General features: G+C 40.1%; 1 protein-coding gene across 1 annotated transcript in view; it reads left to right on the plus strand.

The window, feature by feature from the left end:
• bmpr1ba (bone morphogenetic protein receptor, type IBa) overlaps nt 1-15,669 on the plus strand; it is a 75,836-nt gene that overhangs the window by 42,063 nt on the left and 18,104 nt on the right. The window contains exon 3 of the mRNA XM_059337520.1: nt 6,212-6,605. Within this exon, the coding sequence (XP_059193503.1) occupies nt 6,500-6,605 (106 nt within the window). The 5' untranslated portion in view covers nt 6,212-6,499. The remainder of the gene's footprint in view (nt 1-6,211; nt 6,606-15,669) is intronic.

Consider the following 15,669-nt stretch of genomic DNA (forward strand, 5'->3'; position numbering starts at 1 on the left):
TCTGTTGACTTTCATCTTGACTTCTCTGTGAGAAAGGATTCTCTAGCAGTGGATTGGAGGGATGTTTTTCCCCCAGAGGTGAAAGGTCAATCAAGAACAAATCAGTGTTGAGGTCAGAGGTGGACCTGACAGACTTCTTCTCTCCCTGCTTCATCATCGTGCCTCTCCTCAATCCACATGTTGTCTTTTGTTTTCCTCATTGCTCTCATCAGTTCTCTGGGTTGTTTTGATGAGTCGTGGTGTGTGTGTGTGTGTTTGTGACAGAAGTATCTGGTCCTCAGTCCCAGGACTTGCGCTTAAGTTGCTGTTTTGCAACTCAGGGTGAAAAGGTTTAACACTGTTTATAGTCAGCCCTTCTCCTCCATCCTTCATCATCATGCTCTTTCACTTCTCCGCTCCACGCCTCACACATTCCTCTGAACAGTTTTTCATGCACTCCCTACTTGCCTCCATCAATAAATCTATAACACCAACTCCTTTAAGAGGACAAAACATATTTTGAAGTCAATTTAAAAAAGGGTATTCTAGGTTTTTTTTCCACTAAACTGTGGCTACTTCTTGTCCCCAAACAAAACAACACTACTTTTCTTTTGTAAATGTCTTCCTGAGGCAGAGAGGAGGTGTACAAATGGACTGTAATAGAAAGAGAAACCATACTCTCCCACATCTACAACCCGCTCACTCATACACATGTTTTCTCATTCTTTTATTGTGTCTCTCTCTCTCTCTCCACGGAGCATTCAGGCAGAAAGGATTGCTATGTAAATGCACCAGTGAATAGGAGTGAATGGACAGGTTTAAAGCAGATTATGTTAAACTGCTTGTTAGTTTAAAGACATGCTGAAGTGAATGGCTGGGGATTAGCAGATGTGCTGCTGCGCCACAGAGGTGTTTCTCTAAAATGTACTTAATCCCCTGTCTGTTAGTCAGTTCACACATCAAATAAAGGGATAAATGCTTCTAAAAGTGAACCAGGAAGAGGTAAGGTGGTCTTTAAATCCTCTGGCACAGATGCAAATCCAAAGGCTGAGATGATGTATTTGAATAACAAATTTGTCTCTACGGGGAGGCACAAATATGCCTAGTCCATTTATATGTTGTTGGTAATGCTGAGTACATGTATCCACAAATAGCTTCCGTCTGGTTTTCCAAGTAAACCGTAGTTTAATTTGACTATAGATAAGCATCTTATAAGTGTCACTGTTCTGTGAACATCATGTATCTGTAACACGTCAGCTTTACAACAGTACTCTGACAGTTAAAATAATTTTTCTGATGCAGCAAAAACAGATTTCATCATCTTTTTTTTACGGTGACCCTGAGAGCTCACAGCGCAGCAACTCAAGTAAATACACATGCAAATACACAAAACACAAGCAAATTGAGAAAACATCTTCACCAATGCTGCAAAGACGACAACACAACACAATAAGAAAAAACGCTGCAAATAGACCACAATGCAATAGAAGTACGTCCAGAGTACACTTAAAAGTGATGCACACATCAAGACACGCTTGTGACATTATCACGTTATGTCAAGATAATTTCACATTATAACAACCATAGCGTGCTAACGTTAGCGGCCGATTGATAGCATGCTAACGTTTAGCGGCCGATCATATCGTACTAGCTGGCAATCGATATCGATAACACTGTATATCACGTATAACATGAAAATATCATTATCATGAAATAACGTGAAATCATCATTATCTTGAAATAACTTGATAATGTCACGTGTGTCCAGACGTGTGCATCACTTTTAAGTAATTCTATTGTATTGTGGTCTATTTGCAGCACTTTTTCTTATTGTGTTGTGTTGTGGTCTTTGCAGCGCGTTTTCTAAATGCTGCGCTTGTGTTTTTAAATTGATTAAGATGTTTTCTCAATTTGCTTGTGTTTTGTGTATTTGCATTTGTTTTCTTAAGTTGCAGCGTTGTGAGCTCTCAGGGCCACCATAGTTTTTCCTCTTTTTTTCTTCCATTATTTATGGCCTATATAATGCATAATGCAACCCGACCACAGACAGTTGGGTCACAGATTTGGACGTGAAATGCTAGTAGCAGCTACAGTGACCTTGAGCCGCTAGCCTCCAGCAGAGATGAGGAGCAGGCTACAGAAGTCTGGTAGACCCACTTCTTTTTACTCCACATCCTCAGATGTTTTTTCCCCCTAAATTGTTGTCTTCAGCTTTAACCAGTGCTGCCTCGAGAGATGTCTATGTAAAAGACCCCATGCAGCAAGTTGGAACCAACCTGTAAACTGACATTGATGTGGAGTTGCCTTTTGACTGAGAAATGATGTCCTCTTTTGTTAAATAACAATACATTTTCAGATGTTTAATATGAACATTTCAAACAAAAGTCGCCACATTTGCAGATACCTGGTTTTCATTTAACAGCAATGGAGGAATCAGAATGAGAATAAAACACTACTTTGTATCAGTCATGCAACCCAGCACAGCCACTGGTTCGGCTTCCCAGTCTTTGAAAAGTGTTGTGGTCTGCAGCGCTCCAGCAGATCTGAGTGAAGATGAGAGGAGTAACACGAATCATCAGGCATTTGGTAAATTAGATGTCTGTTCTCAGAGGGCTTGGCTGTGGTGGAGTTTTACCTTGATGTACTTTAGAAGCAGCACATCAAAAGGAATTCCATGCTATGGCACTCTGTCCAACAGAGAGGATGCAACACTCTGCAGACTTCCCTTGTAAATTCACAAGGAAGATGAATTATTAAGATAGAAACAACGCAAAACCCACTCGAAATGTGTCAGACGTTAACACCACTCATTAACATGTCCCATTTGGATCCTAATTTCACAGATCACAAAGTGAACGTGTTTTCACATTTCTACAGCCTCAGTGACATTCAGCATTCTCAAAGCAAACCCGACTTTCTTTTAAGTGTTGACGCTGAAAGCTGCTGACATGTGAAGTTGTTGTGTTATGACAGCCTGTCAGGAATGATGTGAGAGCATATTGACCCCCAGCGCTGGCTGAGACACATCATCTGAATGTGTAAAGGGAGCTTGAATACCATTAGCATATGAAAAACAGAAGATAAAGTGCTATTTATTTCAGATTCTGTCTGTCTGTGCAACTTTATTTTTTACCTAAACTGGAAATTTGTTGCACTGTTGTGTCTCCAGCCTCCTTTTTATCTCTCTTTGATCCCTACTGTCTGTCACTCTGTCCTACTCTTCCCATGCTTTTCTCTCTTCTCTCTGAACTCCTTTTCATCAGTCCAAAAGGTCACCGTCCTCCATTTACTATCTCAGTCCTTCAGAAATCTAACAACTATCATCCTTCTCCGATCTGTCCTTTTGTCTTTCCTGTCAGCACCCTTTTTCTTTACTCCTCCTTCTCTTTCAGTTTTACTGCTCATCCTTCGCTTGTGACAGTCCCAGCCATTCATCATAGGCCCAGCATGAGGGTGACACGAAAGAATAGCGTGTGTGTGTGTGTGTGTGTGTGTGTGTGTGTGTCTGTGTGTGTATGTCCACCAGCCTACAATAACTTAAAGTAACTATTTTTAAAGGGGTCATTCCTCAATCTGCATATGATATCCTGTCCTCCAGCAAATCACAAAAGACATTCATTCATTCCTCCCTCTCTCTCTCTCTCTCTCTCTCACACACTCTCTCTGTCTCTCACACACACACATACACACACACACACACACACACACACACACACACACGCACACACAGGGTTTCACAGCTAGTGGGGATTGGGGGCAAATGCTGTCACAGCTTTTAAAAGGCTTCCTGTGGTTAGACATGCTCGAAATGAGATTCTGGTTCACTGGAGGAAGGGAGTGGGAAGAGGAGAGAAAGGTGGAGGGGGAGGGCCTCTGAGTTTCTGAGTTCCAAAAAAAAATTAACACATGCAGGAATGATAAAGGAGATAGCTGTGTGATATTTCTGTGCTTTTTTCATAATTCAAATGAACATACAGTTCATAAAGTTTTCTAAACAGAAGATGTTACATTAAGTTTCTCTTCTCACAACAGGTGGCAGCACAGCTAGAGAAAGTGGGAGAAAATGGACCAGAGAATCAAAGACTTGAAGTGCTTCATATTTATGAATTCATTTTCATGCAGATCAAGAGATCAAGTTGCTTTGGTGGCTTTTTAAAATCATATAAATATCTCTAGCTGCTTAGTTGAAAAAAAAAAAAAGAATATCAGGACGTTTTGGTTTGGAAGCTGCATCTGGATCTTGTTTCCACATGACAGAATTGACAGGAGTGTCAGTTAGTGTGTTCAGGTTGGTGTGGGAAAGGGGCTTCAGAGAGGAGGGGATGAGGGGAGACAGAAGAATAGGGCAGGACTGTTTATTTATGAAGTGATTTTTCCTCTCATCGAGGAGCGAGAGAGCCAGGCCGCCTATTGTTTGTCACTAATGAACAACATGAACGAGTGTGAGAAAGAAAAGAAGTGCAAAGAACAGAGGCGGCTACAAACGAGACGGATTAACATGAAAACAAAAAGTGTTTGCTCCCGTCTGTTTAACCTCAAAACTTAGAAATCAGCATCTTGTGTTCGCTGTTCATTTAGTGCTGTTTCAGGTCTGCAATGTTTTTTTGTTTTTTTTGTTGTTGCTAAAAGCAAGTGTTCCCAGCACACATTTACACACACACACACACACACACACACACACACACACACACCGTTGTGTCTACAGTAAATGCCTTACAGGCAAGCAGATAGCTCTGAAAAGGAAATGGTCTATTAGAGTGTCTCAACCCATTTATTTATTAGTATAAAAGCTCCAGGCAAGGGTGATGCAATCTCTAACAGCTCCTTTAAAGTGTCTTTTTCAGCTACCTGATTTGTTAACAGCACTCCACTGCGTGAAGAGATGTTTTGTCTGTGCTTTTCTGGAATCCAGGTGTCTTTAATTTCACATTACTTTTTGGTATTTTGTCAAAACAGTATTATCTCTGTTCTAAAATGAATCTTGGTAACATATAATCAAGAGTTCTGTTTTGACTGGTAATACAGACAAACTTTGGTGCAGTTTGACATCAAACATTATTTTACATAGGGCTGTTCTGGTCTGCTCTCTGAGAGACATCAGTACACTAGAAATGTAGCCTTCTAGTGTATCAAAATGAACAATTGAACTCCACTCTGTTTTAGCACACTTGAAGTAGGCCCTTGTTCATAATTACTTTCCCACTCTGTGCTGGTGAGGGCATGCGCAGGGTAGAGAGCTTCTGATGCATTAGCTGAACACATACGGGTCAAATATCCACAGTAAGGCTATGCATACATGAAACAGGACCCATTGTGATACTGTTAAGAAGGTGATTGAGATTTTTGTGATGTTTGAATAGACAACCACTTTTTTTGGCACTTTTTTCCTTGTTGCTTTTTGCAACGGTTTTTCAATCATTCCTCTGTATTGCTTTTTTACAGCTTCTTTCACTTTCAGGGTACCTTAACAAAGATTTTGTAGACTTTTTTACAGCCATCATCACATCTAAATTGTAGAAATAAATGCAGTTGTGAAAAATGAAGTTTACTGTATTACTGTATTTCATCATGATTATCCAGATTAAGAGATCAATGGAGAATTCCCTTATAGCTAAGATTGAAAGTAGACACACAAAAAAATGTACTTCTTTATTAATCATTTATGATGTCAAAGAACAGATGGATCATTTAAAAACAGATTACGTGTTTGCGATATAAGAGCAAGTACAGCAGAATCTGTAGCCATTCAAATAGCACAAAAGATCAAAATTATCAGATTATCCCAGAAGAAAATTTACATGTTTACATTTGAATTGTTAAGTGCTCATGGCAATTACTTTCTCATTTAGGTTAAGGGTCTGCTCCCCGCCTTGTTTCATTTCAAATGTTAACTGAGTGATTGAAACACCAAATTATGTTGAAAACAAGCATTTTTCAATGAGTATAATCACTTAATCAAGCTTTCAAGACCTAAAACAAACCCATTTATAGGTGCTGAATCCCACAGAACCTGCTGCTTGTTTTCAATATCCTCTTCACCTTCCTCCTACTTTTTACTAAACCCCATCTTGGTCCTGTCTGCTCCCTGCCCCCGTTTTCTTTCCATCCATGTCCTCCCTCTCTGTGTGCGTGCGTGTGTGTGTGTGTGAGTGGGTCAGCCCTCCCTACTAGGCAAGTGAAGTAAACTCCCCCTTTTTGCCTCTCTCTCTCTCTCTCTCTCTCTCTCTCTCAGCTGGGCTGCTACTGTCAGACCGGGTTGGAGGACAATCAATTGCAACTGCTGCTGCCGCCGCTGGTGTGTTTTGTGTGGTGTGGACTTTCTCACGTTGCGGTGGACTCACACACACACACATACAGAAGCTTGCATGCCCGGTACTCCCCCTCCTCCCACCTCTCTCTCTCTCTCTGTGGCACATACATACACACACTCGGAGGGAGAGGCAGTGTGTGAGTGGCGGACCCTGTCGTGTGGAGTTTATTGAAGAGAGGAGAAGAGAGGAGCGGAGTGGCAGACTCTACCATGCCAGTGCAGGGAGAAAGGCTGAAGCGCTGTCTCTCTCTCTGTCTCTGGAGCCGGAGTCCTCTGCTGTTGCTTGGACTGTTCTCTCTTCACGCACAAGCACACGGTGAGTTACTGCAAAACTTTTTCTACTTCTCAACATTGTTGCTGTTTTTTCCCTGCTGCTCTGATGCAACTGAACAAAGATGTGCTAGATTTCCTTTAAAAACTTTGACTGTTTAGTTGTGAGTTCTTCTCCTTCTTACTACAAACAGCGCTGGTGTTTTTGTTCTCACAACTTTGTGTTTCACAGCATATTTTGTGGATACAAATGTGAAAAGTTGCAGCTTAAAGTTGTGCACTACAGTGTCTGTAACCTTGTCAGTTTTAGGAATCGGCTTTGAAACGTAGCAACAGATGCGATCCTGAGCAGAAGACGTGTGTGTGTGATTATTTTAAATCAGGGAGTCATTCATGTTTAATGTTACATGCCTGGATAACAGCAGCATGCGCACAATTGCATCAAGACAAGCAGCTCAAAAAAGCCAGATCTTTTTCATTATATTTTCCAGTCATCAAATTATAGGGTTTCGGTAAAGAATACTCGCCGTTTTGTCAGACTGATAACAGTTAATCTGTGACAAGGAGTCATTTCAAAAACACTATTACAGCACAAACCGATTGTATTCAGTTTTTTAGATTTTCAGTATGCTAAATCAACAAGTTTTACAAATATAAATTGACTTATTGCAAGTGTGATAAGTTATTGATTATCTGATCACTTTCAATTTCACACAAATTTAGAAGTTCTATAGTTCAGTTTCACATCGTCAATCACATTCATTTTGCAGTTTCCCTTAAACAGACGGAGATATATATTGTCACAGGCCGACATTGTTACCGTCAGCCGCTTTGTCTGTGACCATGTTTGGTATCTTGAGTGTGATTGGCGAGGTGTTGGAGAGAGAACGTGTCAGATTTTATAGTCTGTTATGTGTAGTGCCGTGATGTGTGTCATTAAGCTTTGACACGCTGCCTCTGATGTTTTTCCACCATCTAGCTTTAACCATGGCTCAACAGTTCTGTAGATTACCTGGATTCAAAAATGTCATCATTGATGAGATTTGACTGATAGTGTGTGTGCTGTTCAGTTTAGAATACAGGCTTGAACATTGTTTCTTATGAGTGATAGTGTCTGTGCATATTTTTCTTTTTTCTCTTTATTGTCGGTCTATTTAAAGTCATTGGAGATTGTTTCAGCTGGGAGCCCTGAACTTAAGCCAGTGAGGGCTCATACCTCATACTCAGTGTGCTATTTGCTGAGGTCGTCCTGTGACCTCTGGCTGCATGTCACACACTCTTTCTCGTCCATCTTTCCTGTCATTGTCAGAGACTGAGTCGGCTTTCCTATGGAGTCCATGCTGTGTTACCCTCTTCCTTTGATTAACTCTCTCTGCTCGCACATGCTGTTTTAACATTTAAAACCAAGCCTTGGAAGGAATATGAGGCATTTTGAAGATCATCAACATTTTAAGCATTTGCACTGCACACATGGGTATACATGGGCACAAATATAAAAATTGTCTGAGTTTTTTAGACTCATAGAAACACTGACTGCTCTGTCCAAGAAGCTGCAGAACAGCTGCCAAAGAAGAAGACATAAGCGATATGTGACATAAAGTTGGAACTCTACCAAGTTTGTTCTAAACCCCGAAAAATATTTAATATTGACCTTTTAGATATGAGTTCATAATCAGAAAATAATACAATATTTGAAGAGTTTATCTGCAAAAACAGATTTAAATCCATTCTTTAAATAATTAAAACACAATTGTGATAAACCTTCCCTTGAGTGCACAGTTAATTTAGGAAAATCGAAAAAAAGTTGATTTCAGCAGTTTGATTGATACTCAATAGACTGCACCCCAAAAAAAGCATGGTTGGGGAAAATAAATAAAAAAGGAGATATGCTCTTGTAAATTAACTCTTCATGCTTCAAATATTTTAGACTTTGTATCGCTGCAACTGCTGCAAATGGGACATATAAAAACTCTCTATATGTGATTTGGTGTCAGGTGTTGGGATAATCGAATGTTTCAGTCCATTTGACTGAAGACTAGTGAAGCAAGTTCTCTACTCCTGATACCAAACCACCAAATCTGAGTCAAATACTCATTGAAAGCTTTAATTTGATTATCTAAGGACACATTTCTTCAGCTTCCACCCCTGTTTTCCCAAATAACAAACTCTTCTTGCTGTTATGTCTAAGAGAATAATCTAGATTAGAATAGTGATATGTGTTGTAATTTGTTTGATAAGAGCATCCCCCAAATTCCCAGATGTGAATTAAAAAAGTGCATCATTTTCGGCTCGGATGCGTTCTGTTTGCATGCTAACTGACCAAGCTTGACTTCAGCAAAATGCCCAGATTGTAAATTTGAAAAACAAACCGCTCAAATGTGTTATTTTATCCTCTCCCTAGATGTTCCATGGTCGTTTAAAGTTGAATCAGGTGTGATCAAACAGTTCCAAATAGTTAAATAGCGTTTTGCCTGAGGCCTGTTAGCAACAGCCTCATTCATTGGTTGACACATAGTTGATTGATGGGACCAGCAACGGGCTCATTCATTGGTTGACACACAGATGATTGATTGTCCTGGCAATAGATCTAACTGTGACTCAACAGGCAAATATTTGTTTTCTGAAAAACTGTATGAAAAAAACATGGGGCAGGTAGAGAGAGGTTTTTATTTATCCAACTATCTCACTATCTCTTTCTCAATCTGCCTTTCCTCGCTTTAATCTCCCTGTTTATTGCCGCTCTCTCCCATTCTAAAACAGTTCATGGATGCTTGGTAGAGTGAATGGGAGTCTAGACTTGGTCAGCTAGTGTTTCCTGGTGTTATAGCCACAGGTGAACTGGAGTCATTACAGGTTTTAGACAGGCGGTAGACAGCTTCAGTGTTGTGTCTACATGAAGGTCGCAGTTTACCCTACAGCATGTCTAGGCCATTGTCTCAAACAAAATAAAGGACGATGTGTTCATTATCCTTCAAGGAGAAATGAGCGCATAGGGAATGCACGCACTTACGCACACTTTATAAATCTCTCTCTCTCTCTCTCTCACACACACACACACACACACACACACACACAGACACAGACACATACACAGATCTTCTGTGACCTTCCACCTACGCCAGGCTGCAGCCTTCAATGTGAGTTCTGGGAAGTGAGGAGTGAGTGTGATAGCTTACATTTCATTGTCCTTGGTGGAAATAAGCACCGCTGTATCAGTTTTCACAGTCAAAGCTCTGCCAGTTGCTTTGCTTTTGTCACTGCCCACTAATGAGACTCTGTTGCTCTTTGCAGAATTACAGCTTTTGTTTTAACAGAATAAAACACCCATTCGGTTTTGAGCCAAAATAATGGTGCTTCGCACATGTTGTTGTTTGACACTGTGTTCTTTGAGTACTGAGAAAGCGTTGTGCTGCTCTTCAGCTTGCATATCACAGCACCCTTTTTTAGTTTTTACAGTTTTTGGCAAAAAACGGAAAGGTGCATCCTCTCTAGAGAGATCTCTGCATCACTGATCACCTGCTTGATGATTTCATGTTTAACTGAGTTTATTTATTTCTTTACGCAAGGAGAGATTTACTCAAAACTGTGTTCCTGTGGTGTTGAAAAGACCCTGTTTTTGAGAAAATCAATAGGCTGTAAGGTTATAAGCAAGATAGACTGCATGCTCTATTTGTATTTATTGTCACCCACAGTGAATTTGATGCTTCTCATCACCTCAAAACCATTCAGTTTAGTCTATCCAGAGACAGAGACAACGAGGATTTACGGGGGTACTTAGCTCCCAGGAAGTCATTGACAAAATCATCCTTGTGAAAAGCTGACTCAGACATTTCTAAAGAGAAAAAAGCAGTTTTCAGTAAAGAGAAACAGAACAAGTGAGAGCTGACTCACTGTACCAAACTGTGAGTAGTGCTTTCTGCTCCTCAGCCTCAAAGCTTCCTGACAGGATGTGTTGAGTTCACTCGCTGGAAACTGATACCTCATTAGAACTACCGATCTGCTGGCTGTAAAGCTGAAACGCAGAGGTAAGGTGTTGCTGCCGGTTTGTGAAAACAAATTGTTGGTGTCCTGAAGTAAACTCACACCTTAGACTTTTTTTTAAATTTTCTTCATGTGACGTCTGAAATCTTTTCTTCAACACAGCTAGGGCCCCAAACTGGCTGAGACTGTCTGAACGGGCGAGGGTTAACAAGGTGGGACCCAAAAGGTGGTGGCAGGAGTTGTGGATATAGAGGTTCAGTGACAAAGCAATGACATAAATATGAGTTGGATTTGTGAGATAGCTCTTATGTTTTGTGTCTGAGTAAAAAAACAGTGATCTTGAAATGACCTCTGAAAGGTTGAAGGTGAAGGGAAGTGAGGAGAGTTTGGGATTGAGGGGCATTACATCCTGTAATGGATACAGATCCAGTAACTTCTATCCCAGTCAGATTACCGGTCTGGCCCTGACTTCTTAAGACACAGCTGGAGCAGGGGAAGTTATATGTGTGTGTTTGTGTGCATGTGTGTGTAACAGAGAGAGAGAGAGAGAGAGAGAGAAAGAGTTAGTGAGTGAAGAAGAGAGTTTTTATTACAAAGAATCAGTTTTGTTTTGAGGAGTTTGTACATTTGGGCATTTTAAGACATGGGGAATTAGTATATAACGCAAAAAAAGAAATATATTTATATATATATATATATATGTGTGTGTGTGTGTGTGTGTGTGTGTGTGTGTGTGTGTGTGTGTCGATTTACTATGGATGTCTAGATATCAGCACTGAAGGCTATGTCAAAATGCTGCAAACCTTCAATTAATTATTTCAAGAGAAATTGAGTGACAATAATAACATTAACTGCCTGAATATATGTTGTCAGGTTTATTTATCCTGTAGCTACGTTTTTTGTTGTTGTTAAGTTTACACTTGTTTTATTGTGCTTGTTTGTAGATATTGTAAAAAGGCTGTTGGGCATTTAGGTGGATTATGAGAAGTAGACGCGCTTTGTCCTTAAATTGTTACGTTGTTGTTGTTGTTGTTGTTGTTGTTGTTGTTGTTGTTGTTGTGACCTACAGTCATGGTACGCCTGACTGTGTGAGCTGACAGTACAGTACAACACAATACAATGATGGACAGATAACAGGTGAAGCGGTGCAGAGCAGAGCAGAGCAAAGCTGGCTGCCACAGCCACAGTGCACTGGGACTATAAGGGCTTAGGGTTTTCCATGCACTCGAACTCCCCCTCCAAACCACCCACCCCTCCACCCGTTTTCAGCACCCTGGAACATTTTTTTTTTCAATAGGGAAGGGTGATTGAAACAGAGAGCGAAACTGTGCATTGTTTTTGGCACACGACTTGTTGTTGAGAGACAAGACAGGTAATATACATGAAAGAGGTGGAATTGTTGGGGTTTGAAGAGAAAGGATCCGTTTCAGGAACTGGAGGAAATATATTTCATCATACAGCAAATGTAGTTTTCACAAGGGTTATTCAATCAATCTACAAAATGTGATCTTCTCTTTTTCTTATGGAAACAAGTAAGTTAATCAAATGAAGTTAAATAAGTTTTCCATTAAAATCTGATATTCCAATAAAACAATTAAAGTCTGCCTCCAGGCATGTTTAAAAAACTCTGCTCTAATTAATATTTTCTTTTGTAAGATATACAAGTCAGTATAGTCATGTCAGACATTTTAGGGGACAAGTGGTGGGGCAATTAGGTCTGTGTGAACTTAAAAAAAAATCACCTCATTCAAAGGTGCTATATTTTTATGTATTAGTTAATCACATCACAGGGAAGGAAAGCAAGGGAAGGAAAGCAAGGTAAGGCAGCGAATGAACCAGCTACTTTAAATATGGCAGTGAAAAATGAATTAATTCACAGGCTGTAATTTAAGGTCATTTGTGGCTGTCAGGATGCCCACTTTTCACCAATTGGCTTTGCAATACAGACAACCATCATACGCTATGATAGGTACCTAATGACTATCCAGATGGGAGTGGATGTTGAGTGTGTGTGTGTGTGTGTGTGTGTTTGTGTGTGTGTCTGTGTGTGTGTGTGTATGTGTGTGTGTCTGTGTGTGTGTGTGTATGTGTGTGTGTCTGTGTGTGTGTGTGTGTGTGTGCGTGTGAACAGCCGACCTAGCCGACAGCATGTTTGTCCAGTGAGATAGTACAGAGGAGGCCTGGAGCCGCTGATGGGTGATATGTGACTTGGTTAATGGGAAGCTAATCACACGGAGGAGACAGTGGGACGCATACAACTGTAAACACACGTACACTTACACAAACACACAAAACAGGGGCACACACACACACACACACACACACACTGATATATGTAGAGATGTGTTCTCGTCATGGACGTTAAATGAATATACACTAATGTCCACATTCCACACATTATCCACACATTAATGGGAAATGCATTCAAATCCTCCCACGCACGCACGCACACATGCACACACGCACACACACACACACACACACACACACACTGTATACACATTCATGCTGGGTGTAAATGGATGGAAAGTGACTGTTTAAGCCTGTGGAGATGACTGAGACGCCACAGACCAGAACTCTGGGAAATAAACACATGGCAGCTATAATGTTAACACCATCAGCCCTCGCTCTACACACAAACACACACACACACACACACACACACACACACACACACAAAAAAACAACCTATGCACACACTTTTACCCTCACTACCATAGGCACACAGCAAGGCTCTCAACTACACACAGATTTGTTCTTATTTTCAGTATCGGACTGATTTTGGTCATTTATCATTCAGTCCAAGCAATCATTGTCGGTGGCTGTTAGTTCTGCATGACAATGATTGTGTTTGTAAGTCATGGCATGAGTGTTTGTGTGTGTGTGTGTGTGTGTGTGTGTGTGTGTGTGTGTGTGTGTGTGTGTGTGTGTGTGTGTGTGTGTGTGTGTGTGAGTGTGTGTGAGTGTGAGTGTTTGAGAAATGACAAAGAGCGTTTTGATTGCCCCCACTGAGGGTGGGCTAGATGTGTCCTGAAAGAGAAATTATGTTTTTTAGTATCTTATTACATGCTCCTTGTGTTTGTTTGTGTGTATGTGTGTGTCTGTGGAGCTTTTAGCCTGGATGGTCTCGTCAAGGTCTAAGCCATTTATAGCAACAATAACACACATTTGCGTTTGGCTGTGTGGCTCTGCTCTGATGATGTTCCGGAACAAATCTTGACACAGACTTGACTTGATACTCACGACCCCTTGGCGGAACATTTAAATGAAAATGAAAACATATTGAGCATACACATGCTGTGGATGCAGGGAGTTGAAATCATCAGGATTTCAGCTGTTATTTTTAAGGAAAGCTGCATTGTGGAACAGAAAAGATGACAACCAAACATTATGTAGTTGTTATTTTGAGATTGCAGTTGAATATAAAAATGTTTAAAATGACTAAAACCTCTTCTGCTCCACTCATTCCTTCCATAAACCATTTATTATTCATTTTCTACGGGAGGTAGGAGATATTTAGAGGAAGATAGCAGGTCAACAGAAGAAAGAAGCCACATAAAGGTGGTATACATTATCTGAAAGCTGAAAACCTGAAGAGTATGTGTATGTCTGGGTGTGCGCCACACATTTAGTTACAGAGTGTATAAAGGCGCAGGCAGTATGATGGAATAAATGATGGCCATCACCATGCCTATTTATGTTTCATAAGTAGTTTCAGCAGTTTTTGAGTTGATACCATTTGTTGCAAAGATTTGGTGCTTAATTTAACAACTTACAAAATACACCAAGTCATTGAAGAATACCAGATAAAATTGGATGCTGTGATTTGGTATCAAAACCATGTGATCTTTTGGAGATTTCTGCTAGAATGGCATTTTCCAGATTTTGGATCACTACCTAGTAGGTCATTTAATACTTTTAAATACATTTTTAAAAAATGGTTCACTACAATGACAAAGCAACTATAATTTGGGACCAACATCATCACACATTAATAAAAGTTTGCCCACTAAGTCTCAGACATATCCAATTCATGCAATTCCAACACTGTTTAGGGACCACAGTCTGCAGAAGTATGCAAAAACATTTGTATACAACATTTTTTAAAGCATGGGGGAAAAAACTGCATGGTTTTTGGCACAATTTGCATGGGATTATCATAAAGTGGGCATGTGTGTAAATCCTGGCTTGGGGCCACCAAAAAACTGCTTTCATCTTACAACTGAAATCTTAAATCTTAATTTAACAAAGTCAAAATCAGCAAAAACATTTCCATTATATCCTCCTGTCTCTGATCAGTCTGTATTCTACCATACATCATTACAGCAACCTTGAGTAGCAAAAAAACTCAACCTCAGTTACAGTGCATGTTGGGTCAAGCTGATATCTTAATCAGAGCATTGACTTTAATCATTTTGTGGGCATAACACTTGAACCACTTGTGTGCTGAATATTTGGAACCTGCAGTTTTCCGATTTAGCCATTCAGCTTTCTACAAATGCCAATCCTACATTTACAATAATACAAATTTTAACTTAGAATAACTATTTAATTTCTGCCATTTCTGTTGCCCCAATGACTATTTACATGAAGACTTGTCGCTTTTTGTTAGGGTGACAAACTTTTTCCTTCTTCTCCTTCTCCTTCTCCTTCTCTACGTTACCTCTTCTGCCCGTCCCCCTTTCATAGGTCAGTCTGACTAAGTGCCTTTCTGTGTTGTGTATTTAAAGTTTGTGTCACTCAGACTATTTATTTAAGGAAATCGGGCAGATGATGTTTGTTTAAAGTGGGACAATTTCTTTGTAAGTTTGTATTTGTGTCCCTGCATATTGTCTTGACTATAAGATGAGTGACTGTACATCATCAGTGAGGAGTCAAAGTGTAAAAGTTTTTGAAGTTTATACAAAATTCCAACTTCAAGGTCTTTAGTGTGAATAGTATTTCATTTTTTTTGTCTTTTTTAATGTCTCACATGGACAAGTATGCTCACACAAAATAGATGACATCATGACTAGACTTGAGGGTGGTACCCTGTATCTAACAGCGAAGGATTGTGCCTCCCAAAAATGCAAAGTACATCTCCCATGCTGTCACTCTCCATTTCCCAAAAGCACCTTTAGCGTGTGAGA

Source organism: Centropristis striata, chromosome 7 (assembly GCF_030273125.1).
Source record: "Centropristis striata isolate RG_2023a ecotype Rhode Island chromosome 7, C.striata_1.0, whole genome shotgun sequence".
NCBI lineage: Eukaryota > Metazoa > Chordata > Actinopteri > Perciformes > Serranidae > Centropristis > Centropristis striata.